General features: G+C 45.9%; 1 protein-coding gene across 3 annotated transcripts in view; it reads right to left on the bottom strand.

The window, feature by feature from the left end:
• Window positions 1-26,706, bottom strand: part of CAPZB (capping actin protein of muscle Z-line subunit beta) — a 66,448-nt gene that overhangs the window by 23,789 nt on the left and 15,953 nt on the right. For all 3 annotated transcript variants that reach the window (XM_053997841.1, XM_053997842.1, XM_053997843.1), the window contains exons 2-4: window positions 18,438-18,527; window positions 7,180-7,301; window positions 759-872 (exon numbers count right to left, since the gene is read on the bottom strand). In XM_053997841.1, coding sequence (XP_053853816.1) covers window positions 759-872; window positions 7,180-7,301; window positions 18,438-18,527 — 326 coding nt within the window. The remainder of the gene's footprint in view (window positions 1-758; window positions 873-7,179; window positions 7,302-18,437; window positions 18,528-26,706) is intronic.

The following is a 26,706-nucleotide window of genomic DNA, read 5'->3' as shown; positions in this document are numbered from 1 at the left end:
GCAATGAAGTTTGTTCACTTTTTTCATGGTCTTTAGGCACCTTCCTAAGAAAGTGTCCCAGGAAAGGACTCACTGGTTCATTTTGCTTTGCAACACTCACTTGCTGCATAGTTTTAGCGTCACTTTCCACCCCAGCACTACTTAGGAGAACACAGAGTAGAGAGCCCACAACTGAACCTGATCACATCCCAAGGATGTGGAGCTAAGTGCAGTGCAGGACCAGTGCAGGCCCAGTTTACAGAAATTTTTTTCAGCTGGTAACTCACCCAGACACCTTCCTATTGCTGCTTTGAAAAGCCACTGCCTAATCTCCATTGATCTCACACGCGCTCCGTTAATTCCTTTGTTTTACACCTCTTTCATAAGACAGGGCCTGAAAAAAGCATCCTGCAGCAGAAGTCCACTAATCCCTGCCCAAGTGCTGCACTTCAGCCTTCAGTGCCTGTCGTTTTACTGGGAGATGTGAGAGCTGCTGCAGCACTCAGAGATTTTTTAAGAGTACAGCCTTGAGGGAATGGAAAATGCAGATGGTTTAAGACTGAATTAGAGATCAAAGAGAAGCCAGGTCATGCCAGGACAGAGAGAGCATCAATCTGTTGAAGGAGGAAGGAGGTGGGAAAGCACCTCAGCATCTGCCTCTGGCACCAGCTGACAGATTTGATCAGGTCTGGCATCACAAACCCAGCGCTGCCTCTCCCCCAGCCTGCCCCAGGGGACACAGACAGACAGACAGGGCTCTGAGGGTAGGACTGACATACAAGTCTCTGTACTGGTCAAAGGCATTGTTGGCTTCCACCTCCAGCTTGCGCAGGCGAGCCGAGGGCATGGCACCGTCCTCCAGGGGAGGGTCGTACTTGTTGCTCCAGGGTGACCTGCAGGGAGAGAAGGAAAGGGACAGTCACACCAGGGGACAGGAAAAACAGTCAGAGAGTGTCTTAGGCTGGAAATGGGGGTGTGTGTTCTATTCCTGTCTGTGGGGCAGTTCTCTTCTGTTCATTGGGCAGTTTTTCTTTATCTCTTCCACAAACCAATCCTCCCTCCAGGAGATATCTCCTGTTAATGGGCCATTAATTATTAATTATCTTCTGTCCATGGCCAGTGAGTGTCCCTGCATGGCTGATAAAATTCCATCATCCCATGGGAGATGCTCTGCCCAGGGGGAGGAGCCAAGCATTCCTACCTGGATACAATCTGAGATTTTGGGACACCACAGCAGCCTTCTCCACTGCATTCCCAGAGGAGCAGCTCTTCCCCACTGCATTCCCAGAGGAAGCCCAGGCCCATCTCCACCAGCCCTGGAGCTTCAGAGGAAAACTCCAGCCTTGTCCAGGATCCCTGCTCCAGCAGAAGCACAGCTGGCACTGCAGGAGGGTTGAGCCCCCATGGAATGGGACTGTGCCACCACCCTGACCCACAGGGTGTCAGGGCCTGTTCTGACTCTGTCAGTAGGGTTTTTTTCATTTGTACTATTACATTTGTATTTTTAGTTTTCCTAGTAAAGAACTGTTATTCCCATTCCCATATTTTTGCTTGAGAGCCCCTTAATTTCAAAATGATAACAATTCAGAGGAGGGGGTTTGCATTTCCCATTTCAGGGGAGGCTCCTGCCTTCCTCAGCAGACACCTGGCTTTTCAAACAGAGACAACGAGACAGAGCCTGCTCATGGCCCCGAGGCTGCCAGAGCTCCCAGGAGCATGTGGACAACACTCCCAGGGATTGCTGGGGTGTCTGTGCAGGGCCAGGAGTTGGCCTGGATGGTCCCTGGGGGTCCCTTCCAGCTCAGGATATTCCATGGCTCAGAGAGGTTTAATATTGGTGGGTCTGACCTCATCCACAGATGCTGAACTTCCAAAAAAACCAAAAGGTGCCCAGAGCAATCTACCTGTAAGAAGTGCACTCTCCACAGCCATTTCAAACACTGGCAAAAAGGGGACACTGAACCCTCAAAACTCGCCTGGGGGTCATTCCCTGCCTTCAGGTTTTCTATATATATAAAAAAAAAATATATTGGGTTTCAATCTTTTCCTTCTTATATATTCAACAATAAGGCTTCAGCTGTTGAACATTAAATATTAAAAACTGCTTTCATGCAAATACAAATTGATTGTGCCGTTTATTTAGGATCTGACAGTATTTGAGCCAAACACTGCTGGCTATGATTAAGGTCCACATTGTCCTCCACTATTCTGCTTTGAAATAAACTCTACCTTTAGCATAACATTAGGAAACCCTTTGAACAGTTTGAAGGATTTAACAGGGTTTGTAAAGCTGCAGGTTTTACAACAATTTCTGCAGGTGTGGAAGAGATTTTTGTGTTCTTAACGAAAGATTTGGTATTAAAAGATTAATGGAACTCTTTGCCCATCTGCTTGAGGCTTTTATAACTCCCGTTCTGGAAACCTGCATTTTGCTTTTCATTTCCCCTTGGAGTAACCAACTTACACATAGCACTGCTGGCTCAAAGAAAAGCACCTCCACCCTTTATCTCCCCCTTCCCCACTCACTTTTCCCAGCCCCTGGCTGCACCACCACGTCCCAGTGCTGGCCACAGGGAAAGGCTTCTTTTCTTTGTCACTCATTTCTCAGAAAGGCAGCAGGCTCTGACACCTCTTTGGTGCAAAGCACAAAGCCCAGCCTCTGCTATGCTCCCACAACTCCTCCTGACCACACCCGACAGGAAAGGTGAGACTAGGGAAAGTGGAGTAGTTGTGTCACTTCCACCCAAGTGATGTTTTCAGGTCATGGTTCTCATCTCAGGGCTGTGTCCAGTTCTGGGCCCTCACCACGAGAAGGACCTGGAGGGGCTGGAGCACCAGGAGAGGCTGGGGAAGGGACTCAGCCTGGAGAAAAGGAGGCTCAGGGGGGCCCTTCTGGCTCTGCACAGCTCCTGCCAGGAGGGGACAGCCGGGGGGGTCGGGCTCTGCTCCCAGGGAACAGGGACAGGAGCAGAGGGAACGGCCTCAGGCTGGGCCAGGGCAGGCTCAGGGTGGACACCAGGAGGAATTTTGCCATGGAAAGGGTGCTCAGGCCTTGGCAGGGGCTGCCCAGGGAGGTTTGGAGTGCCCATCCCTGGAGGTGTCCAAGGAAGGCCTGGACATGCTCTGGGCTGGGGACAGGGTGGGGACTGGTCAAGGTTGGACTCGATGGTTTTGGAGGGTTTTTCCAACCTCAGTGATTCTGGGGTTTTGTGATTTTAAACAGCTGCTTAAAATGTGGTTGCTTTGGAGAGGAGTCAACAGCCACAAGACCCAGCTGGGTCAGGCTGGAAGGGCCCACAGGGCCTCATCTGGTGCCACCTCCCTGCTCCCACAGGGTCAGCTAGGGCACAGGGCACAGGACTGAGTCTGGATGGGGCTGGAGCATCTCCAGTGAGGGACACTCCACAGCCTCTCTGGGCAATGCGTCCCAGAGCGTGTAAAGTCGCTCTTCCTCACATTCAGGTGGAGCTCCCTGGGATCAGTCCCTGCCCGTTCCTCTGGTGCCACTGCTGGGTTCCAGGGAGCAGAGCCCTGCTCAGAGCCCCCCTTCAGACAGGGACACACAGGGATGAGGTCCCTTCTCAGCTCCTTCTTCACTCCTTTACCTAAAATCTCTGAAAGAGATTCACATAAACCCCCCCGGTGCTACCCTGGTGCTCCCAGATGGCTCAGCTGCTGCAGAGGGTGAGCAGGCAGCTCCTGCAGAACCACCAGGAGATGCTCCAAGTGCAAACACCAAAGCTCTTCCCCTGGCTGCAGGAACGGCACTCAGGGGCAGCCCAAACACACCCTTCCAGCCAGCAGCTTGTGGCATTTTCATCCCAATCCAGCTGGAGCCAGCAGCAGCTTTACCAACAAAAAAACCTCCTAACACAGCCCTGTATTTTTTATTTTTGTGGAAATGCACCCACAACACATTTAAACACTTAACTGGAGGCTATTTGAAGAAAGACAGATGGACAAGCACTTAAATTTCAAAAGTCAGACCTCTAATTTCCCCAAAAGAGAATGGTTTGTGTTTCAGCTAACAGGTTTCACTGTTGTTGGCCCCAAATTCCCCATAAGGATTCCATTTAACAGAGTGATCAAACACACTTCGAGTGGAAATGTATGGACAAAGTCAGCAACCTTGAAGTCTAATATTAAAAAATAAAATTAATAAAAGCTCTGCCTTCACAATGTGGATTCCAGGACCATTTGATATCCTTCACAAACCTTTGTTATTCCAGGAGCACTCACAGAAGTACCTGTGAGACTCCCACAAGCAGGATTTAATAATATGAAGAAAATAAAATTATCTATTTATGAAGATCCAAGGAGACTCCAAAAATCCACTTTCTAGTCTGATCCATGTTCAACATGGACCAAACCAAGTCTGTCTAAACATAAGGAAAGACTAAACTGTGCTGGGCTAAGAATTAGGATGTTCACTTCTCACAGCAGCTTTTTTTCCAGGCAAATTCCCAGTCAAATTGTGAAGCCACTCGAAAAACCCAACCCTGTAAAACTGATGCCCAGTGAGAAAGTCTGACTGCCCAGCCCCACCTCTCCTGCTGAAGCACAGCGAGGCTCAGTTGCCCACAGAATGCTTGGAAATACTTGGATTAAAAGAATTTCTTGCTAAAAGAAATGCAATTAGCAACCTGTCCAATAGGAAGGAAAGGTGTTTAGCTTGGAGTGTGCAGGAACTGGGGATGCAGCACGTGTCAAGCAGGGAAAAAGATTCCCTGGTACTTCAAATTGAGCATGTGGGTCTGAAAAATGACTGTGGAAATATCAAAAGCTTTTAAAAGCCCAGTGAACTCCTCCTAGATCTTGGCCTAATTGATTAAATTATTGTAAGAGCCACTTCCCAGTAACAACTGCAGATTTTATGAGGTATGAAGCAGTGTCTGGACACAGGCACAGAATGGGATTAACATGCACAGGGCAGTGTTGCTGGGGTTTCAAAGGCTTCTGCTATGGGCTGAAGGAAAGAATTTACTTCATGAATCAGAGCTGGGACCAATCAATTCCAGAAGGAAGAATCACTTCAATCCAGAATGCCTGAATCAAAAGCCTTAGGAACAGGATTCTTTCATGCCAGCAATTAACACATGGTGCCTGTTCTAGAGGAACAAATGGAAGAGCTTTTCTGAAACCTCATTACTTAATAAGTCCCGAAAATTTCAAAGTGATTTTAAAAACCAAATTCCTCCTGCTTCCTTGTAGCTATTTAATACCTTCTCAGAAAGAGATGGAGCAAATTTCAGAGGCAGGAGTGACACTGACCTTAGAGGAAGGCCTGTCATGTACCCTAATTAAACACAGGGGTTATTAATGATTGCACCATGTCCCATTACTGTCTAACCAGTGCCTTTTCCAGCTCCCTGAGTCCCTGGTGACTGATGTCCACGTCAGCAGCCTGAGCAGGATGCAAAGGGGCTGCAAGAAACACCACGACTTCAGGGAGAAAGCATCTCTTGAAAGATCCACAAGAAATTCAGGATTTAATCCCTCCTCCTGCCTCTGCCAGAGGGGCTGCAGCTGTGTGGGTACATCTCATGGGGGGCAGAAGCTCTAAGCTCCTATTTTATCCACTAATTCAGAACTGATTACATGCAAGTAGCTGCTAACGCAGATCTAACCAGCTGGGGCACACAAAATTAGTGCAAAATGCTTTTATAGAAGGCACCAGGCTCTTTTGTAGAAGGTTGGAATAGTTTGTAAATATGACATTAGTGCCCTAAAGAACGTGAGTGACACTCCACCTTCGCGTCCTGCTCACTTGCTGGCCCCCTGCAATAGGTTGTATTTTAAACAACTCATTAGGATTTACACTCAGCCATAATCCAGAGGCACTGTCAAACTCTGCATCCACTCTCATTCTCCATCTCTTGTTTCTAGGACAAAATGTATCTCAGCATGTTCTCTGTGTAAATCATCCACACACACGTGCTTCACATTAGAGCAGGACCTTTCCTGCAACTCAAAGCAACTGAACCAATTCATCTCGAATCCTTTACAAGCTCACCTGCTTCTGCAGTGATGCCTGAGCCAAAAAAAGATTTGTTAAAAAATATTTTCTGAAACTCTACTTTGAAACACAATTCTTGAAACATTCTGGCCAGATAATGTAAAACACTACATCAAATCTACACAGAGCAAAGTAAGACTCTTTCTGGAGATAATTCCAAGCACTAAAATGTACATTATGACACTGAAGGTACAAGAAGAGATAAGTGGAAGCCTGAGAATCATCCCCAGAAGTAGCAGGATGGCTGAGCTGGTAATCCAGGGCAGGAGATGAATGGGGTCGTTACCTCATAGCCTAGCATCCTTTGTTAAGGGAAAGAATAAAAGTGCTGCAGGAGTCACAGAGGTTTCTGGACTGTAAACTCATGATTCTTAAATATCTGGAACTATACCACTGTCACTACAGCCATTAAGGAAAGCCAGGCAATGTGAGAAAGGGAAGGGATTACTTAAAAATAAATGAAAAACATCATCCCAACTGCAAGGTAGAGGAAAATACATTTCCTCTGAAATGTGAAAATTCTCAAATGTGAAAAAAGAGAGACTGTGCTCAATGTGGCAGCCAAAACACTGAAACCTGATTGTACCAGCATTACAGCCCCTCCTGCTTCAAAATTAATTATATTGTAATTATACACAGCTTATAGGGTTCAATTATTTTCATTGTTTTTTTCTCCAGTCCTCAGAATATATCAGCTATTTTGGTAGATGGGGATTCCTTTTCTTTGGTAAAAACTTGGGCCAAGATTTTCAAACAGAACTAATGACTCTGAGTCCAAAGTCAGTCAATTCTTTGCAAAACATTGAGTGAAAGAGCCTTTCCCAACTGGCAAATCCACCCTGTTTTGTACAAGCTGAAGATGATTTTGTTTAAACCCATGGCTTGCATCATCTCTTTTCTGTCATTATCCATTCCAGAGATTTTATAACTTTGCATTGCTCTGATTTCCTATCAAGGCTATTTCTGCTAGAGAACTGACTGGTTTCAATCCAGAATACAGAAAACAAAGACAAATACATCAGTCACCCCCTTCAGCACGGTAACAACAGCACATTTGGGGCTCTAAATCTTTAAATGACTGATGGTTTTTTGGCTGAAAATAAGAGGGAGAAGGGCCTGCAAGGCCTGCCCATGGATGTCATTTAGAGAGCAGCAGGTAGCCCCAGCTCTGGCTGGGAACTCACCTGTACGAGTCCCCATCTCTGTTGTAGTCACACAATAGATAATCCTTCCCCACCACCTTGTCTCGTGCAATCTTCAAGGGCTGATCCACAGAGGAGAGGAGATCTTCACACAGGCTCGGGACCTGCAGGGGGGAGCAAACGGGGAGGGGAGAGAGGGCACCACGTTAAGGTTGGAAGGCACGGGCACCCCTAAGAACAGCTTTTGTTATTAACAGCCCACATCTGTCCCAAAGCCAAAACTCCTCATGAAATCACTTCATTTACAACACAGCCCTGTGCTCTCACCTCCAATAATTTCAGGTGTAATTACTGCCACACATCTGTGGCCCAGCACACCTCAGTACACACACGCTCCACGTTCACTCTGTGCCAAGGCTGGCCAGGGCAGCGACTGTCCAGGGCTGGTGGATGAAGGTAAATATTTACAGTGGAGTGGGAATGAGGGAGCTGCTAAAGGAATCCACCAACCATAGGCTGGAGTGAGCTTTCCCAAGCTCCCCTCTGGGTCAAGCTCAGAGCAGTTTCCAGGGACGTAGCCAAGCATGACCAGGCTGGCTAAGGTGAATAACGTGTCTGTGTGCGTCACGTGTCAAATCCAACACACCTCCTGCATCCTCCACAGCTTCCATGGATCCGGGACCCAACTGCCTCCCTGCTCTGCACGTGGACAAAGACAAGCTCTGCTTCCACCGTGGCAGAGGGTCTGTGATGTCCTGCAGGGACACGAGGCTCCATGTCCCTGCACACACTTCAGGTAACGTGCAGCCCTGTGCCCCAGTCCAGCCCAGGGACCACCAACAATCATTCCTGCAGCTGCTGCCCTCAAACAATCAGTGCATCGTGTGCTTCCTGCTGGAACAACAGTCCAGATTTCACTGCAAGGAAATGGACTGAAGCAAAATGCCCTTTCCCAACAACACAACAGGACCACAGGACAACTGGCATGCTCTTGAACTGATTGGTAACAATGTGCTAATAAAACAAGAAAGAAATAAGCAGTGTGAAATGTCTTCTGCATATCACTCTGCACCATAGAGACGAAAACCTGACTGAGAACATGAGGACAAAAGGCAATCAAGGGCAAAATTAATCATGGAGTGATGAATTCACAACTCATAAGAAATGAAAAGCAGAGCGAGGGAGGAATAAAGAAAACATGGAAATGTGCTTTCTTCTCTTCAAGCCATTGATTCAGTGAATGGATTAGCACCATTTCAAAGGAAAGAAGCCTAGAGGAGAAAAAACAAATTTGGGGTGCAACAGCCCCGAAACTATTTTAATGCACTAGACTGGACAGAAGAGCTCAAACTGCCCAGAACAAAAACATTCCTAATCCCAAGTACAAGGCAGTAACACACAGAGGATGACAGTCAGAGTGAGCAGGGACACATAAACCAATGCGACTATGAAAAATTAAAAAAAAAAAAATCCTAAATGGAAATGACAAAACAAACTGTGGCTGCCTCATCCCTGGAAGTGTCCAAGGTCAGGCTGGACAGGGTCTGGAGCAACCTGGGACAGTGGAAGGTGTCCCTGCACATGGCAAGGGTGGCACTGGATTTAAGGTCCCTCCAACCCAAACCATTCCATGGCTCTCAGAGGAGACCAGCAAGTGATGCAACACCTGACCCACACAATCAATCCTTAAATACACAAAAAATCAGATGCAAACCAAGACATGGTTGGTAAAGTGCTGAAAAAGCTGAAATATTCATCTGAGTGTTTTTATTTTGGTCTCTACAGACTGTAATGTGGCTGTGAGTGAGAACTGCAGAGCCCAGACCAAGAGCAGGGCAGTTCAGGATTTAACCCAGCCCGGGGCTCTCATGGGAGTTCCTCCTTTGGTACCTGCAGGCCTGGCTGAAGAGGCCTCAAAACCACAACACATTCCTGGGTAAATAGAAGTGGACAAGCAGCAGCAGCTTTTAGGGAAATTCTTCCTCTTCCTGAGACCAGACAACCCAAACACTTCCTGGGGCTGATCCAAATCAGCAGTGTGGTGGTGTAAGGTAGGTGTAATGATCTGTGTCTGTGAGCACATCTGGTTCCCCTCTGTCCCTTCCTTCCCTTCCCCATTAACCATTAGTTTTGGGTCAACTCTTCAGGCTGACAGCAACTCAATCTGCCTGCTTGACCTTCAGATAGAGCCCAGCCAGCCCAGAGCAGCCCAGCACTGGAGCTGGATCCAGAGGTGACCAGTGGAACACAGCCCTTGGCCACGAGCCCATCAGCACAGGGAAACACCCAGGAACAGACTGGCTCTGACCTGCCTTTGGGATGAGCAATAGGGATGAAAACAGAATCGGGGGGAAGTGGCTTTTTCCCAGCCTCTGTTTCCACTCTGTTTCTTTGGGAACAGCCTACACTACACGTGTGGTAAGGGAGCATGAGAGGCCTCGCTGTGCATTCCTTCAACCCCAAATATCCACACAAAACATTCTCACAAGAAACTCAAACCCGAGGCCAAGTTGATACCCCTGCAGAAAAGCTGAATTTACAACTCTTATAAAAAACCCCTCACAAGTAACTTTTAGATTTAACTTTCTTTTAAGAACAGCACATGCCTGGTGTGGGGTTTCTGCAGGGCTCAGAGCACAATCCCATATTGACTAGAAGAACTTGTAACCCATTGTTTTTTTAAGATGCAATCTACTGAACTAAACTTATCTGTGGATGATTTGGTAACAAAAATTCATGAGCAGGGTCTCTTTCCCAATTTCTGAGGGCTGTGGTTATTCCTACAGCCATAACAGTGACTGCATTATCTCACACACTTACTGGAATATAATACTGCACTGTTTTATAACCCTCCACCGTAAAACAAGCTGTATATCCCATCTCCTTGGTACAGACACTCCACAGGACTTCAGGCAATCTATTCTTTTCCCCTTCTTGTCTTTCAGAATAAAACAGAAGAAAACCTACTCATCTAGTTTGGAAATATTAGAAAATTTCTACAGTATTTATAAAAAACAGATATTCCAGCTGATGGAACTACTCGTGTAATTCTAATTATTGGAAAAGCACCCAAGTGTGGCACAGTTACTCCAAGAATGTAATTTTTATACTATTTAGTACATCAACTAATAATTATTAATTAATTATTATTACATTCCTAATAATTAATTTACCACTTATGCACACTGCCTTTCCTCTTCTACTCTTGAAAACTGCTTACAAGGCAAAGGCAGTAATTTGAACAAGGTAATTTGCAGCTTTAAACACTTCAGGTTTATGTTCATGAGACTATGACTCCTTCTGAATTTAGGTCCTTTGGATTCTTTTCCATGTCAAGTATTGACTCTTACTAAAACATTTAAACTACTGTTGTGCACATTCAGACTCTTGCAGGATTCAGTTTATCTTCTGATCCCAGCAAAGGCAACTCTGCTTGGAAGGCAAGTGATGCTCTGAGTTTTCAACAACTGTGGATTTGTGAATTTTTCTTTTTAAGGTTGTTCTATGTTAACTGAAGAGCCAAAACTCACTCAGGTGCCTGAGAACTTATCTATGGCAGTCATCACATGTGGAATTTTGACTTAAATTTAGAAACACAAGAATTAAGCCACTCCTCAGGACAAACTGAAACACCAAAGCAGTGATTTTGTTCCATTCATCACTGCACTACAAATAAATGTCACTGTGGTGCAAACACTGGAGGACGAGGTTCTTTTATAAGCAAAGACTGGGCTCCCACCTCTGTTCTGACACAATCTTTTCCCATTCTAAGCACTGCAAGGTCACATGCAGAACACAATCTGCACCTTGTATCTCCAGCTGAAGGCCAGCATTAATGTCACCTGGCCCTACTGCAACCTTGTTCCCCCCAGATCAGCTCTCAGTCATCTCTTCTGGTGGCTCTGGCTACTCAGGAAGTGAGACCACCCTCAATGTAAATTGGAAAGAAAAAAAGAAGATCTGGGGCTTGGCCTGGAAGAACAGCAGCATCATTCAGAAGGAACCGGGCACGGTGTTTGGGGGATATTTTTTTCCAAGGAGATACACAAAGGATGTGTAGTGCAGAGGAAAGAAAACCTGAATGAGAAAGTGAGGGAAGCGTGTCGAACAAGGGTCCTGTTGTCCTGTGTAACCAAATTCTCCAGCAGAGCTGCCCAGGTATGTGGACAGTGTTTTAATTAAGGCAACTGCTCTGCTATCAAGACAAATAATCACTTGTGCCAAAGTGGAAACCGTACCCCTTTCGGAGTAGTTAAGCTCAACCATTCCTTCTGAACTCACTTCTTGGTTCAAGGAGCTTATTAGCAATTAAACAATTGCTTCTGGATTATTTTTTAAAGTATTTTTAAACAATATGTAAAAACAAATTCATAGAGGAAAGAGGAGTAATATCTCAGTTCTCCATGTCTGACACACAGCCCCCATCCTTTCTTCTACCACACTGAATTGCACCAAATTCTGCACTTCACACACTCAGGACAGTTCCACTCCAGTTGAGTACACCCAGGTGGCTGTTTTCTTCTACAGCCTTGATTGAAAAGTACCACATCTACTACTGAAACAGCAACATTCCTGGTGTACCAGTCCTTAGAAAGAGTCTTTTTCCATGTTTACTCCGAGGTCAGCATTACTGACTTCCACAGGAACCTTACACACTGGAGAACTATGCTAAATGCAGCAAAATTAAAGAGTATACTTTTTTTTTTTTTCCTTAAAGAAGCAGAAGGAACAAGGAGGAACAGCTTCAGACTGAAAGAGATTAAGTTTAATTTGGAAATTAGAAAGAAATCCTTCCCTGGGAAGGTGGGCACGCCCTGGCTGCCCAGAGCAGCTGTGGCTGCCCCTGGATCCCTGGCAGTGCCCAAGGCCAGGCTGGACAGGGCTTGGAGCAGCCTGGGACACTGGGAGGTGTCCCTGCCTATGGCAGGGGTGGCACTGAGTGATCTTTAAGGACCCTCCCAACCCAAACATTTCTACAATTCTGGGAAGATGAGGCAAATTTCAATTAGCTAAGGAGCCATTCAGATCTATCTGTGTTTTGAATCTGCATCTGCAAGGTGCAGGTGTCTGAACCTGCAGATATCTGAACATGCATGTGATGAGAGCAGTTTTTAATTAAAAGCCCCATCCCACCAGGAAGGTATTTTCATCACATGTGAACTTCCAAAATGAAAGGAGGACAGAAGACCTGCTCCCATGGTTGGGGAAACCACACAGACACACAACAGTCCGTGGAAGCTCCCTGACCCTCTCACAAAATAACCCTCTGGCACACCTCCACAGTTATTTATTTCATCTAATAAAGCATTATTCTGATGTTTCAGGGTCCTTGCACAGGCTCAGAATTTCCTGTTCCTGCAGAAGGCAGGCACAGCCCAGCAAATGTTGTGGAAGCTCAAGAAGGCAGCCTGGCTCCACTCATCTTGGGCCTAAAACCACCAGTTAAGTCACTCCCACAAATCCACACAGTGCTAAACCTTAATTGGATCCATCACAGGTCCAAAGGCCACACAATCATCAAGCTTTGTTTATGAAATGACACTTAAATGGACTTCTGTATTCAGACATATAATTGACACTGGAAACAGCTCAGTGTTATTCATGTACTTGCTCTCAATTCCAGCACTGCAAGAATTGGCAAAACCAAAATTAAGCCAAATGAGCTTTTCTGGAAAAAGACAGATGTTAACAAGGTTGCAAACCCAGGTTTGTCCAGCTAACTGTGTCATAGCAGACATGTCACATTAATTACAGAATGTTTTAATTCAGCTTGAGGAACCACATTTAAAAAGGTGAGAACCATTCATAAAACAGGATCCTTGGCTTTCTTCCTGTGCCTTGCAGGATAAAACAGGGCTTTTGCTGGATTCCCCTTCTGAAACAAAAGGCAGCCATCTGGCAGGCACAGCCAGAGTGCCCTGGGCTGTGACTGGTGACCTGCAGGTGAAGGCTCCTGGATCCTATTACCAGTCCCAGTCCCAGGAGCCATCACAGAGTATCAGTATCTTGGGAAGTCCTGACTGCTTGTGTCAGAGTCCAGCTGGGCTTGGAGATATCCAGTAACAATTCAGGGATATGCAGGACATACTCTCTCCAGTGCTATTTCTCTATCCCAGCTTTCCCCTCCATCCTTTAAAGAGGTTAGGGAGGTTTCCATCTTCACACACACTCAGATATTCAAACAGATATGTTAAGGGTCTCTTAACACCAGCAGTGCAGTGGCAGGAGCCTGGAAGACAAAAAGGCTTAAAAATAGGAAGAATAAGTGATATAAGGCCAGAATTGAAAGTCCCTTTTCCAATCTCATGTCAGGAAGTGAGGTTGCTAGCTCTAAGCCAAGCATCACATTAACAGTTTACATATATTAATTGCTATCTCCAACTACCATCAGGATATTCAGAGGTAATCTTTGCTGGCTGGAAAAGCTCCTGCTTACAGCCACTCACCAAATGGAAAAACTGGCTCTCAACCACCATAAATTTATTCAGAGAGCCAGAGCCCCTTTCTTTAGCCAACAATCCTTGTATTAGAAACCTGCCTGGCTGCTGGGAGCTCATCCCACAGGTCAGCAAGTCCAGGCAGAACAGCAGGTCAAAGACTCAGCTTTGAGCCCACAGGGCTGTCAAAGCACTTCTGCTTCCACCACCTCTTTTTCAGCTTTCACTGGATCTGATTTTTTGTTTAAAACATCTTCCAGCCTCACCAGACGCTCAGCTGGCCATCTGCATCCAATTATTTTATCTCTCCCTGCAATGCTGCACACAGTGCTCAGGCTCTTGGACTCCAAACACAAAAAGCTCCAGTCACATTCTCATGTTCTTTACGGTCTGTGCAGCCCGAGCAGTGCAGTTTGCCTGGGGGTAAATTCTGTAGCTTTGTATATCTTCAGTGACTGAAGGCATGCAAGCAGATTTGGGACTTGCCTGGAGCTCGCATGAAGCAACAGCCTGAACTGTGTTCAAATATTTCAAAATCAGAAGTTTATACATTTTAAGATTCATCACTCCAGGACTTTCTAAAAAGTAACACATTCTACTAAAAATACTTCAGTATTCCCCTGTGATGAGAAAGGAGAGCTGATCACCTCCCAGATCTTTAATTGCAAACAGAGCCTTAAAAAATAACCAGCAAAGTTATGACTGCTGTGTCTGTAAAGAACTTTCACTTTAATTCTTCAATGGAAGCATTACTTGGTTCTGTTCTTCAAGAAAGCTTTCACGTTTGGGAAGGATTGCTGTTTCAATACCAGGCTTACTGGGAGAAGAGAGGGAGGAAGCTGTGGCTGTGAGCAACCTTCCCTCCCTCTCCTGGCAAGCCTGTCCATTCTGTGAAGGCCATTTTCTGTCCCTGCTTCATGCCAGGCATCTGATTTTCCCGAGTCAGCTAGATTTTTCATCTAATTTGTATTATACACACCCAGGCAAACATCCAAATTAAACACTCAGCAGGAAATTTGTACTTGCTAAAGGAACCTGCTTGACTTGCACCAGGACTAAGAGTGCATCAACTTCCACACTCGAGTCAAAGCCATCAAGGCAATCCTGTCACAGATCTGTTATTTGCTGCACATGGACCACGAGGACAATAAATTCAGTTTCCTTCCACCTTTGCCACCTCAGCCCTCAAAGACACATCACTGAAGCTGTCTGAATACCCCAAAAGGAGTCTGGAGGCTGCAGCCCTAGACACCACTCACCCACCTTGTCCTGTGCTGCCAAGATGTCCTAGGAAGGGACCCTCCATGGCAGCACTGCCGAGAAGCTGATCCTTCTTTGGGATTTCTCCTGGAAAAAGCACAGAGGGCTGACTTTCTGTACAGCTGACCCTCAGAGAAAGGAAGCAGGAGACCAATTGCCATGGGTTGTTCTGACCTTTCAGGGTGAGCTGCTCGGCCACTGGGAAGTGAGCTCTACCAGCTTCCCTCCCTCATGCCTCCTGACACTCAGTGTGACTTCATGAGCCACACAAAACCTGATCTGTCCAGCTGATCCCAGGACACATTTCCAAGCAGAGAACACCCTCACAGTCCCCTTTCCAGCAGGTGATGAGAACAGATGTGATTCACAACAGGGTTCCCTGGGTAGCACAGTGAATCAGCAGCTCCTGGACTCTGCGAGGCAATAAGGAGGTGACACAGCATTTTTGTGACACACTTAACATCTGAACTAATGCTCCAAGTGCTGTCACTACACAAAGAATCATTTAGATTGGACAAGACCTTGAAGTTCATCAAGTCCAACCTTTGATGTGGAGCATCCTCACAACAAACCCATTTAAGAGCAGTGCAATCACCTTTCTCCTCTTTTGGCAACTTCTTTTCAGCTTGAACTTGGCCCACTGGTAGATGCTCCAAGGCTCACAGTTTCCTGAGGAGCTCTGTGGAAAACTATTCCAATTTAAATTAGTTGTCCTTAAAAAGGCATGTGCCTCCAGCAAACTCGTTCTGTAGAGAATCAGAAGTCCTCTTGCACACTGACAGCCTCTGAGTAGTGTATTTACACATAATGACTAACTGAACCCCTAGCAGAGCATTCCATGCCAAGGCCCATTTCCAGCACCATGCACAGCTTCTTTCAGGCAGGACTTCTGGAGGGCTGTGATTGACAAGGTCTCTAATGAACTCTAATTGAAGCCTCAGCAGTCTGAAAAACCCAACAACAGATGTGGTGAAAGGGCAAACCACAAACTGTTTTGCTAATGAATGAAAAGTGTCTGGGCTGATGAGGGCCAGTGACCCAAAAATTCTCTTCTTCCACCCACACTTTTACTTCTGTTCAAGTTTGAGCCATTTCCCTTGTCAGCACAACACTTGGGGGCAGTCATGGACAGTCCTGGACACACTCCATGTATTCAGTTGGGTACCAAGATGTTCTTTTATGAGCCACAAGCAGCAGACCATGGATAGAGTAAGAGGGACCTCAGGGAGGGAACTTAGTGTGGTTATCCTTCCCAGCAGGAAGGATGGGAGTGATTTTAAACTGCCAGAGGGCAGGGTTAGATGGGATATTGGGAAGAAACTCCTTCCTGTGAGGGTCTGGCAGAGGCTGCCCAGAGAAGCTGTGGCTGCCCCTGGATCCCTGAAGTGTCCATGGCCAGGCTGGACAGGGCTGGCAGCGAGGTGGTCTCTCAGAAGGTGTCCCTGCCCCATGGCAGGGGGTGGAACTGGATGAGCTTTAAGGTCCCTCCCACCAGAAACCATTCCAGGACTCTGGGAAGGAGATGCCTGCTCCTTACTGTCTTAGTTTTGGAAAACTCTTTACATACAATGACATTTCTGAGCCATCTTCTGTCCTTTCAATGGATCTTAAGCAAGCAGCCACCATCAGTCTGGAGACTAAATCCTATAAAAAGACCATGGCACACTGAGCTGCAAACAGACTTCAAGTAATACCCTAAACTTCATCCCAAATATTGACATGAGCCTCTGCTTCACACCTCCTCCACCATGGCAGTGGACTGAGCAAGGAAACCCAGCACAAGAAAGCCAAGAAGTCAGGGTGCCATGTTTTACAGTTCTTCCCCTCAATTTAATGAACATGCTCACGCTCATTGTGCATTTGGAGTCTGCCCTTTTTTCTCAAGGAGGTTATTGTCTGCTAATGGGACAAGCAGCAGAATCAAAATGACAGATGTAAAGGTCGGGATGAAATTTGCCAAAAAAAGGTCAAAAATCTATTTGCTCGAGTCTGGCTCGTGATGTCTCTGGACCTATTACAGGTGGCAGAGCACACACTGCTCTTGTCTAACCAGTGCAGACTCCAGGAGGAGTCTGCTGGATTTAACAAATTATTGTGCTGGATTTAACAAATTATTTCATCTCTGCCCCAGAGGGGCTGCAATATCTCGTGTGGGGGACACAGACCCTCCTCCCAACAGGCACCAAACTAGTCTGGTTCATGTTACACTATGAAAAGGAGCCCAGGGAGCGTGTTGCTGATGCAAAGCATGTAGAGCACTAATGAGCACCATCCAAAAGTAATTCCAGCATTTAGAGGTACCCAGCAATTTTCTGAGTCATTAAAAAAATCTCAGACCAATTACACAGTCAAGCTTACCATGGCTGACCAAACAACTCCTTGTTTTGAGTGGTCCTGGGAGCTGCTCAAACCCTGGGACCCACTGAGTCCTGCCAATTTCATCACAAAACCAACCTTGTCACACCAGATCAGATCAGTGATTTAGTTACTTGTGTCCTACCTCCAGCAACAGCCACAAAAACGATGCTTTAGGCTGCCAAGGGTTTTGGGGGCACAGATGTAGCCAATTATTAAATGGTTTCAAGAGAGAGAAATAATCCTTTCCTGCAGGGAATAATTTCTTTCCTAACCCCCAGAGCTCTTACCTGTACCTTGGCTTTAAGTAAAAGAAATGTTTAGAGTTTGATAAATTTAAGTCAGCCACAACTTTTTGACCATAGTTTACCAACACCAGCTTTAGAAGCACTTCCCAACCAAACCTCTACCTGGTGAGCAGCTGCTCTTCTGCACAAATTTAGAAGCTTAGGTCAGAAATAAGCCATGCTTTTAGAGTGGATAATAGAATCCAGTTTTCCCACTAGCAGACTCTGCACAGATTAAATCCATATTTCAGTAACACCTTTAGTTACTCCAGAGGCAACTGTGCCTCACACAGTTTTAAGGGACAGTTGGCACTGGCCAGGTTATTACAGCCCAAACGTGCATCACAGGATGTGCAACTTGTAATGAGCCTAGAAATCCTTCTTATGTCAGTTTTCCTCCCTAGCAATGTGTAAAGGACACAAAAGTTCCAGGGACAAGCAGAAAAAAAGATATCAGACACAAGATGGTCAGCCAGGTTTGGTTTTTGACACTAGACTGCAGAACATCTGAGAGAGCACAAATTATAAATAGATTTGGGTGTTCTCCAGATGCCCAGACATTCTCAGCAGTGTCTTTGCAGAGTGTGGGGCAGCACAGCCCCTGCACCTCCCAGAGCTCCACACAGCAGGCTGTTTAACAGGAGATAATACCCAGGTGCAAGGGCCTGCATCCATCTGTACACACTGTCCCAAATTCAAACAGCAGCCTCCAAGCTGGCACCTGGCGTAAGCTCATTAGGAGAGCTCTAATGACTGCTCACACTCACCAAGTGTCCCTGCACACACAGCCCAAAACAATCCCTGGATTCCTGACATTGCCTGGCCAATGGTTGTTCGTTCAACCTTGCCCAAAGACAAGGGGACAGACAACTCACCAGACCTTCCAGATGCCCCAGAGGAAGTTCTTACATACCAGGCCTTTGTCAACAGGCACTTCCTGGGGACAGCATCCAGTACTCACCAAGTCAATGAGGTCACTGAGATTCTTCTCTATCTGCTGCGGAGGCAGACGCCTCATCAAATCCAAGGCACAATCCAACTGCTGGTCACTCTGCAGGAACAAGAAGAGCCCTCGGTCAGAAGGGGGACAGGAGACACAACACACAGCTCCCAGCTCTCAGCAGCAGCATGCTTTGCATTAATACAAGTAAAACTCATTACATTTCATTGTGGATTATTGACTTGGCAACTTAACGCTGTGATAGAAAGGAGTCCAGTCCTTACCTCACTAAAACTCCTTCCAATGTTTCTGTAAGTGTTTAATGTGTTGTTTTTCCACACTATCTCTATAATAACCTGGGTTAGGGAACTGAAAGTTCCTTTTCCCAAAGCAGGTTTAACACTTCCTCATTTGCACTGATCAGTTTGATATAACCAGCATCCAAGACAAACTCTGTTCCACTACAGAGCTCCCTCTCCCCTGCAGCTTTATCAGAAAACCAGAATGAAACATGCACATAAAGCATAATCCATGATTTCCCTCTTCCTAAAAAACACACATCAAGAGCTGCCTGTATCTAAGAAATCAGGGACATCAGTTATTTAGAGCTAACACAGCAGCCTTCTCCAAAGGGCTCACTGTAGCTGGTCTCACAGCAGTTCTGACACAAAGAAACACCCTTAAACTCCAGAGTCAGAAAATGTGCCCCAGACACTTAAAGAGTTGAGCCACAGTCCTGACATAACCTTTAGCTGTTATTTCCACCAACAGACACAAACAGACACTTTCCTGCTGACCTAACAGCACTCAAAATATGCACAAGTTCCTTTGATCCCAGGTCAGGTGAAGCACAAGCAGTTTGTTCTCACTGCTCCTCCTCTCCTTTTTCTCTTTGCCATCTCCAGGCACCCAAATCCCACGAGCTGAGGTTTAATTTCACCCTCCCATGTTCTGTCAAGCTCCCAAAGTCTTATTTAAAAACAGCTACAATACTAACACAGTTCCATTATCACATTATGGAACAGAGCAGCCCCCAGGACAGGGAGAAACAGGAAGCCAAGTTTCCTGCAATTAAGCCAAACCTGTGGAATGAGGGAAGGAGGAAGTTTAGTGGATATCATTAGGAAGCTGTTCATTAGATGGCCATGGGAAGGGAACTCCTCACTTTTAGCTACTGAACTCTCAGAGCCCAAGGACAGAGACTCTGGAGGTGGCCTGTGCCTGCCCAGCTCCTGCAGCCATGCCCAGGAGGGGATCTCTCCTCCCAAGTATTGTCTGTAGCTCCTGCTATCTCCTGCATCCAGGAAGGAAACCTGGCACATTGCCACAGGGTCATGCCCCTCACTTGTGGATCATGGGAACACTCAGGGAAGTGCTCTGTCCTCCTCTGCCAGCTGGAATTGTTTAAAAGACAAAAAAGCCTGGGGAAGGATGTTAAAAACCACCACTAAAGCTGCAAGCCCAGAGTAAGTATTTTACAGGGAGGCAAACTGAAAATAAAACACACTGCATGGAGGCAGTGTACTGCAGTGTTTATGGATTAACCAAGAGAACCTGGAGTGACCATTTTTACCCAATGCATTCAGTAACAGCTATAAAAGACACGAGCAGGATTGTTTAAGGCAGAGATCCTCCAAGGGGTTCAGACACGGCTGACATGCATGGCTGTGTGCAGTGGAAAACCAAAACTATGCAGGCACACACAGTGCCTGGTACAGTGCATTTCCCTGGTACCCAGGAGGGAAAAGCAAGGCTGAGCAGCAGGACTCCTCAGTTTCTCATACAGCATTTAGGTAATTAAACAGCTTGCCAGCAGATCCCTTAAAGCACCAATATAAAGGCAGGTTCTGCTGCAGTTGTGTCCCTAAATCCATGGTTACACAGCCACTTTAATCCAGCATAAATCTGGCTGGAATGGTCAAGAAGGCAACACAAGCTGACAAATCACAGGGCAAAGTGGTACCTTGGGGTATCAGAGACATCTGGTATGACACTGAGCAGGGAAGTGAACCAGGATCCTCTGCTCCTGGTTCTTTCTCTGCAGGTGAAGATCTAAAAGCCAGGTGTGTGGTCAAACCCAGCCTCTGGTTCAAAGCCAGCCTCTGGCTCCAGCCTCTGCCCAGCTGGAGGAGATGGAGCAGCTGTAGGCACTGACACACAGAGGGACAGGGAGCATATCCCAGGTGCCAGCACCAGCAGTACACAGCTCCCTGGTTTTACAGAAGGTGAATATCCCAGGATGTGCTGCCACTGCAGTTTTGAGAGTGGCACTGGATCAGTGGTGCTGAAACCCCCCAGAGCCTTCCCACAACTGTGTGAGAGGAAGGTGCTCTGGGGGAACTCAGGACATGCCAAACCCCACCTACTTCTCTCAACTTCACCTGTCCTGGATTCACATTTGCTTAATTCTTTTGTAAAATCACATACTGAAGACCAGGTTTCTTAAAAGACCTCCAGACAAAACACTTCCATGGAATTTTTGCCTTTACCCAAGAAGAGGTTCCTGCTCTCTGAGCAGGTGATCAGACAGGCTGTCTCCCAGGCTGGGCTGCTCCCAAAGCCAAGCTCTTTGAGCTTGCAGCACTTAATGAGCTTGGTGTTTACATGGTAGGAGGTCGTTTTCCACCATTCCTGTTTCATCCAGCCCAGAACCTCCTGTGGAGGAGCAGGGAGTTCAGACAGAAATTCTAAATGAAGCTTTATTACAGCTGAAGTCACTGAAGGATTTAGAGATCATAGGAATCTCAAAGACTAAAAATATTAGTTTAGATGAAAGCTCTTTAATAAGTTTCCTTTAAAGATGTTTGCCTATCTAGAATCTCCATTTAAGCACCTGTTACAGCATTCCCATGGCACTGCCCCAGGGAAAAAGGTTATGAGGATGTCTGTACTAGTTATTTTACAGCTTCCTTCGTCTGCACCCCCACTTCTTTTTGGTCTCTTTGCTGTATTTAGCTTATTTCCAAAAGAGAAAACCTCTCACAACAGCCACAGGTCTCTGGTCATCTGGGCATTCTGTGTTAAAGCTCAAAACAGAAAAAACAGCACTGAAATTTTTTTTTCAAAAACTGTATAAATGTGCAGCTGAAAAGGGGCACAGCTGTGCACCTTAATTTTAAAGGCTGAGTATGGGCAGATGTTGTTCAATGCAGAAAAAACAAATAAAACATCCCAGGTAGTTACTATAGGTATGAAAATCACAAAAAAAAAAAAAAAAAATGAAACAGGCAACAAGCTGGACTTCCTTTTGACTCCCATCTGTCTAAAGCCCAGAGCTCCTTGGGGTGAGGGGCACAGGGGTACTGTGTGCTGGAATCCTCAGCAATCAGGAGCTGCCCCAACACCACACAAACCTGGGAGCAGAGAGCTGCTCCTGCACAGCCCTGGGCACCAAACCCGACCTGCAGCCCCCCAGCACAGCACTGGCACCTGACCAACGAGCTCTTCTGCACCAGGACACACATCCAGAGCCTTTCCAGCTCCAGCAGAACCAGGAGCACTTCACTGAAGTTTGCTCTTTTCAACAGACACCAGCACTTGGCCGAGTTACTGCAGGTATTCTGCATTTCTAAAATATTTTTACACATGCTTTTGATACATACACCTACAGAAATCCACAGGCTTTATTCCCAAGTGTGGCAATGGACAGTTCTCCATTGCCAGTTACATGAGACTTCACCTATATTCCATCTTCCAGGAGGGCTTACACAAACCTGCAGCTCTTCCCATCCCAATGCCACTCCACTTGAAAGGAGGTAAAAAAAAGACTCATTTAAAGCTCCTGGCCTTGCAGTCAGCAGGAATTTGGTCCCATTTATCACAAAGTCCTGTGGATTGAATCTCCCTTCACACCTCTGTTGGGACACTCCTCATCTGACCCTGTTATTGCTGAGCATAAACAGAGCTGGGCAGTGTTTTCAAACAGAAACCCAGGCTGGTTTCACTTCTGTGCTCTATTTCTGCATTAACCCCACTTGCAAGCTCCTGAGCCAAGAGCTGAGACAGCTCAGTGCTACAGCAGTGGGAGCTCCTCCCAGTTCAGCCTTTCCTGGGAAATAATTCATAATAATAATAATTGGGCCACCAAATATTTTCCACCAGCAAAGCCAGTACAACATTTCTACTCCAGGCATGATTGTGCTCCTCACCCCCTTTTCCATCTGTTGACATCAGCTGAGAACAACTGGGGGACCTAGAAATTACTGCAGTTGAAAAAGCCACACACCTGATGTGACAGATAAACATCTTGGAGACACTTCTCACCCAAGCTCCAGTCAAGACTGGCATCTGAAAGGTTACCCAAATTCAAAGTACAAGCAGCATCTCAATGTTCAGACAGCAAAAATACAAGGTAAAAACCTCAAGAGACACTGCAATCAGAACATCTGCTCGATGCCATGCAATTCAAAGCTACCACACATCAGATCACTCTGGTCACTGGTCAGTTTGCAGGCAAAATACCTCTGTAAATTAATCCAGGGCCAGAAGTACACAACCAGCAAATGACTCTTTTTCCTTCCTTTTAAGCTGCAGACATACCCAAGACTGTAAATCACATATTTCCTGTCAGTTCTCCCAACAGGAATGTCTGACTAATGTTTCAGCTTTGTGGCACTACAACACTAAGTTTTTTTTAATTGAAACAGATACCCAGCTTCCCCTCCTGCTTGTCATTTTAATCCCTGCCAACTTCCAGAGTTCCAAGGGCAGAAGACTCCCTTTTCCAATTACACAATAGGATAGTATTACTGCTAGAAGCTGCAGCAAGGGTTGAATTATTGTAACCCTTGGGTAATAAAAAGTACAGTAGTATGTTAAGTTGCAAGGTTCCCTTCTCAGCTGTCAGCATTCACTTTTTAGGATATTAGATGGGAACAGGAATAACTGTCTGACCTGGGAAAGCCCAGAGAAGTTCTGCACTCATGACATTTCCATCAGCTGCACATATTCCTCGCAATCTGTTTTTCCACATGATTTTTCCCTTGACTATTAACCCTCCTCTGGCAGATCCTATCTAAAACCATTTGTAATGGACTCATAAATCACAGCTCTGTGACAGCAAGGTGTGCTAGGGGAGAAATAGTACAGTTAGGAAACAATCAAAGGTAATAAAACCTGAACACAGACTCTGCTGTGGACAGTCATAAAAGGTCAAAGATTATTAAAAAACAAAACACTGATGCAGACCTCATTCTCCTTCTCTTCAGCCACTTTTACCTTTGTCTGGTTTTGGTTGGGATGGATCCAGTGGCTTTTATTATCTCAAACACTTCTGACCACATCGTACACTCAGGAACGAGCTCAGCCCAATTTGCTGCGGTCAAGACCAAACAGCCCAAGTGCTGACACCACTCGTTCCACGAATGCCGAGCGAGAAGGATTAGAGATTAAAATAAAAGCAAGAAGTGATGGATCGGAAGGCTTTAGCAGAAGCTGCTGTACTCTGGCTCCCCCAGGTCCCCTGTAATCTGTATTTATTTACAGAGCAATTGTACAAGTCACGTCACAGCTTTTGAGTCAGCGAATCCTCCTTGGAGACATTCTCCTGTATATTATTCATTTCATTCTGCAGTGCTCTAACTTTTAAGTACAACTGAGCACATAGCAGTACTAGCCCAAATTAATGACTGAACACACTGTCACAACCTGTTTTCTGAATTCAGGTCTCAGTGTTGTACACACTGCAAACACAGCCAAAACACCCAGGAACACTGAGCAGCTGTTGTCCTCCATTGCTCCAGGAATGGAACACGGGTGAAATTCAGAGGGACAAGAGGGACCTCTTTAAAGAGGTTCTCTAGGAACAAGTAGCTCATACATCTGCCCTGAAGCCTCATGAAGAGGAACTAAAATAATCCATAGGCAGGAGAGAAGCAAGGCAGCTTCACTTTCTTTGGCACCAGAGTGCTGCTGACATGGGATACTTCTCACCATTTCAGGCTGCCAACACAGCCGGGGCAAGTCCTGCACAGATTAAAGGAGTAACAATGGGCTTCTAGGGGCAGCTACCAAAGGGATCTTCTCCTCCTCCAGACAAGCTCAAGGATCAGTGTTTTGCCAAATCCTTGTTTATCACTTTAGCCTCCAGCAGCTCTTCGAAGCATCCTTGCAATCAGCTGTACCCAATTTCCTTTCCTCATTCCCACCTCCAAACAGGGCCAGTTTTCTGTCCACAGGACAAGCTCCAATGCCCCAGCCCAACTCTAAAACAATTATCAAGTGAATTATAACACACTGAAGGCACTCCCATCTGTGGGCTTCTAAATAATCCAGAGCTGCCTGCAGCCTGATCTCATGGACCAACCAGTTGTTCAAAAAGTTTTACACCCAGGGAAAAGGAACTACAACCCCTGATAGCCTGGAGCAGGGCACTTGTCTGTAATTCCCTAACTGTTTACAGGTAAGGATCAGGCATCTCCAGGAGCACATTCTGCAGGTGGTTCCCATCCCTGTAGGTGTTTTCTGGCCAGATGCTGCTCCTGTTAGAACATCTACAAAGGTGTACAGCACACAGGGAAAAATTAGCATTTCCTTGGCACCTCCTTCCCAGCAAGTACTTCCAGGTGGTACATACCTGCATCTACCCTCAAAACTAATGTATCACTTTAGTTTATAGAAATCCAGTGCAACTCTCCATCATTTGTCCAAGGAAAAGAGCCATCACGCACCACCAGAAGAGCACCAAGGCTTTCTGGGAACAGCTACACATCCCAACCTTTTGCCAGGATCACTAATGATTTCTGCACTAGCATTTGTCTTCTGGATAACAGAAACAATATTTTATTTATTAAACTTGTCATTGAACATGACAATGCAATTTACTGGCTTTCATCTGGTGCCAAGAATTCCTGTGAAGCATGAAGTTTGCAAAAAGTCACTTCCCAATAAATCGTGGCAGTGAGTGACTATGCAATCTGTTAGCCCCACATGAAAGAGGAAAGTGGGGCTTCAGATAAAAGTTGCAAAGATTGCAAAAAACATGCTTAACTTTTAATAAATGGATTAAAGACATTGAAGTTGCCTGTAGAACTGACCAACTTTGCCAACAGGTTTTATGATTAATGTTACTGCACAGTGGGGGATTTTCCCCATTTTAAGTCTCAATTTCACAAAAATAACATTTTCTTTGTTAGCTCTAACTACAGATAGAAAATCTTAACTAAACAAAATGCAAATAACCCATTACAGCACAGCACTGAGAGACAAGCACTCGGCCTGATTTTGCAAACTCTTCCTGAGGCAGCTGCAACACCTGGTTTCACTACCAGGAGAGATGAACACAAGCGTGTTTGTGCCCCAAAAGGTTTTGAGATCACCCAATGCAGTAGGTCTGAGTCGGTTCACAAGTCTGGTGACCTGTTTTTCACACTGTCTTCCTGCCTTCCACTCAAATCTTCTGAGGAAGAGCCCCAATCCATCCCTAGAGAAGGGCTGCCTAATTTTTACAGGGGTCACTTCTTTTATTTTTTTAAATTGAAACCATAATTACTACAATACAGCAGCTCTTGAGATTCAACACTGCCATTTGCCATCCTGACCATCTGCAAACATGTCATTTTGTGATGCTTTCTTTTAATCTTGCTAATGCCCAATGACCTTTTCAAATGCTCTTTCTTCTATGCACTTCTCTTTGCTTCATGTTCCAATCAGCCTGGTCATTAAAGTTTTACAACTGCTCAATTGAAATGGAGTTTCAATTGAGAGCAAAGTCGCAGAAAGAGCAAAGTTGGGCAAGTTGGTCTTGGCCTGACAGATCCAGGTTCTCCTTCCAGTCAGCTTCAACTTAAATTCTGTTTTGTGAGAAATCACATCAAAAACATTTGAGAAAATACACACTGTCGAGCAGCAGGGAGCATGCACTGTATTTGAAGGTGACAGCAAACATCCTGTGCTTACTGACAGCAGAACTAACACAGTGTCAACATCCCAAATTCAGGATTTGCTCTATCCCAGCTCTCTGTGGAGCCAACAGCTGCCTGGCTTCAGGTGCAAACTCAGCACTTTCCAGCTCCTGGGGGCTGCAGCCAGGGTTGTAAATTCAGGAGATAACTCTGGCAAGTAACCGGATGCCTGGCAAGGCAGGCAGAAGGCAGAGAGGATCTCTCATTAGCCCTCTTCCCTGAAAGTTCTCCCATTCCTCAAAGGTCACAAAAGTAGGTTAATATGCCTTCTGCTTGGGTCTTGCATGACATACCTCAGTGACTGCCCTGCAGAGCTCCCAGCAGTCCAGTTCTGCCCCAGGAACTCAAGTTTTAAACCAGGAAGCTCCTGGTTTTGCATACCTATAGGC

This window comes from Vidua macroura, chromosome 23 (genome assembly GCF_024509145.1).
Source record: "Vidua macroura isolate BioBank_ID:100142 chromosome 23, ASM2450914v1, whole genome shotgun sequence".
Lineage (NCBI taxonomy): Eukaryota > Metazoa > Chordata > Aves > Passeriformes > Viduidae > Vidua > Vidua macroura.
This window is presented reverse-complemented; position numbering and strand designations above follow the sequence as displayed.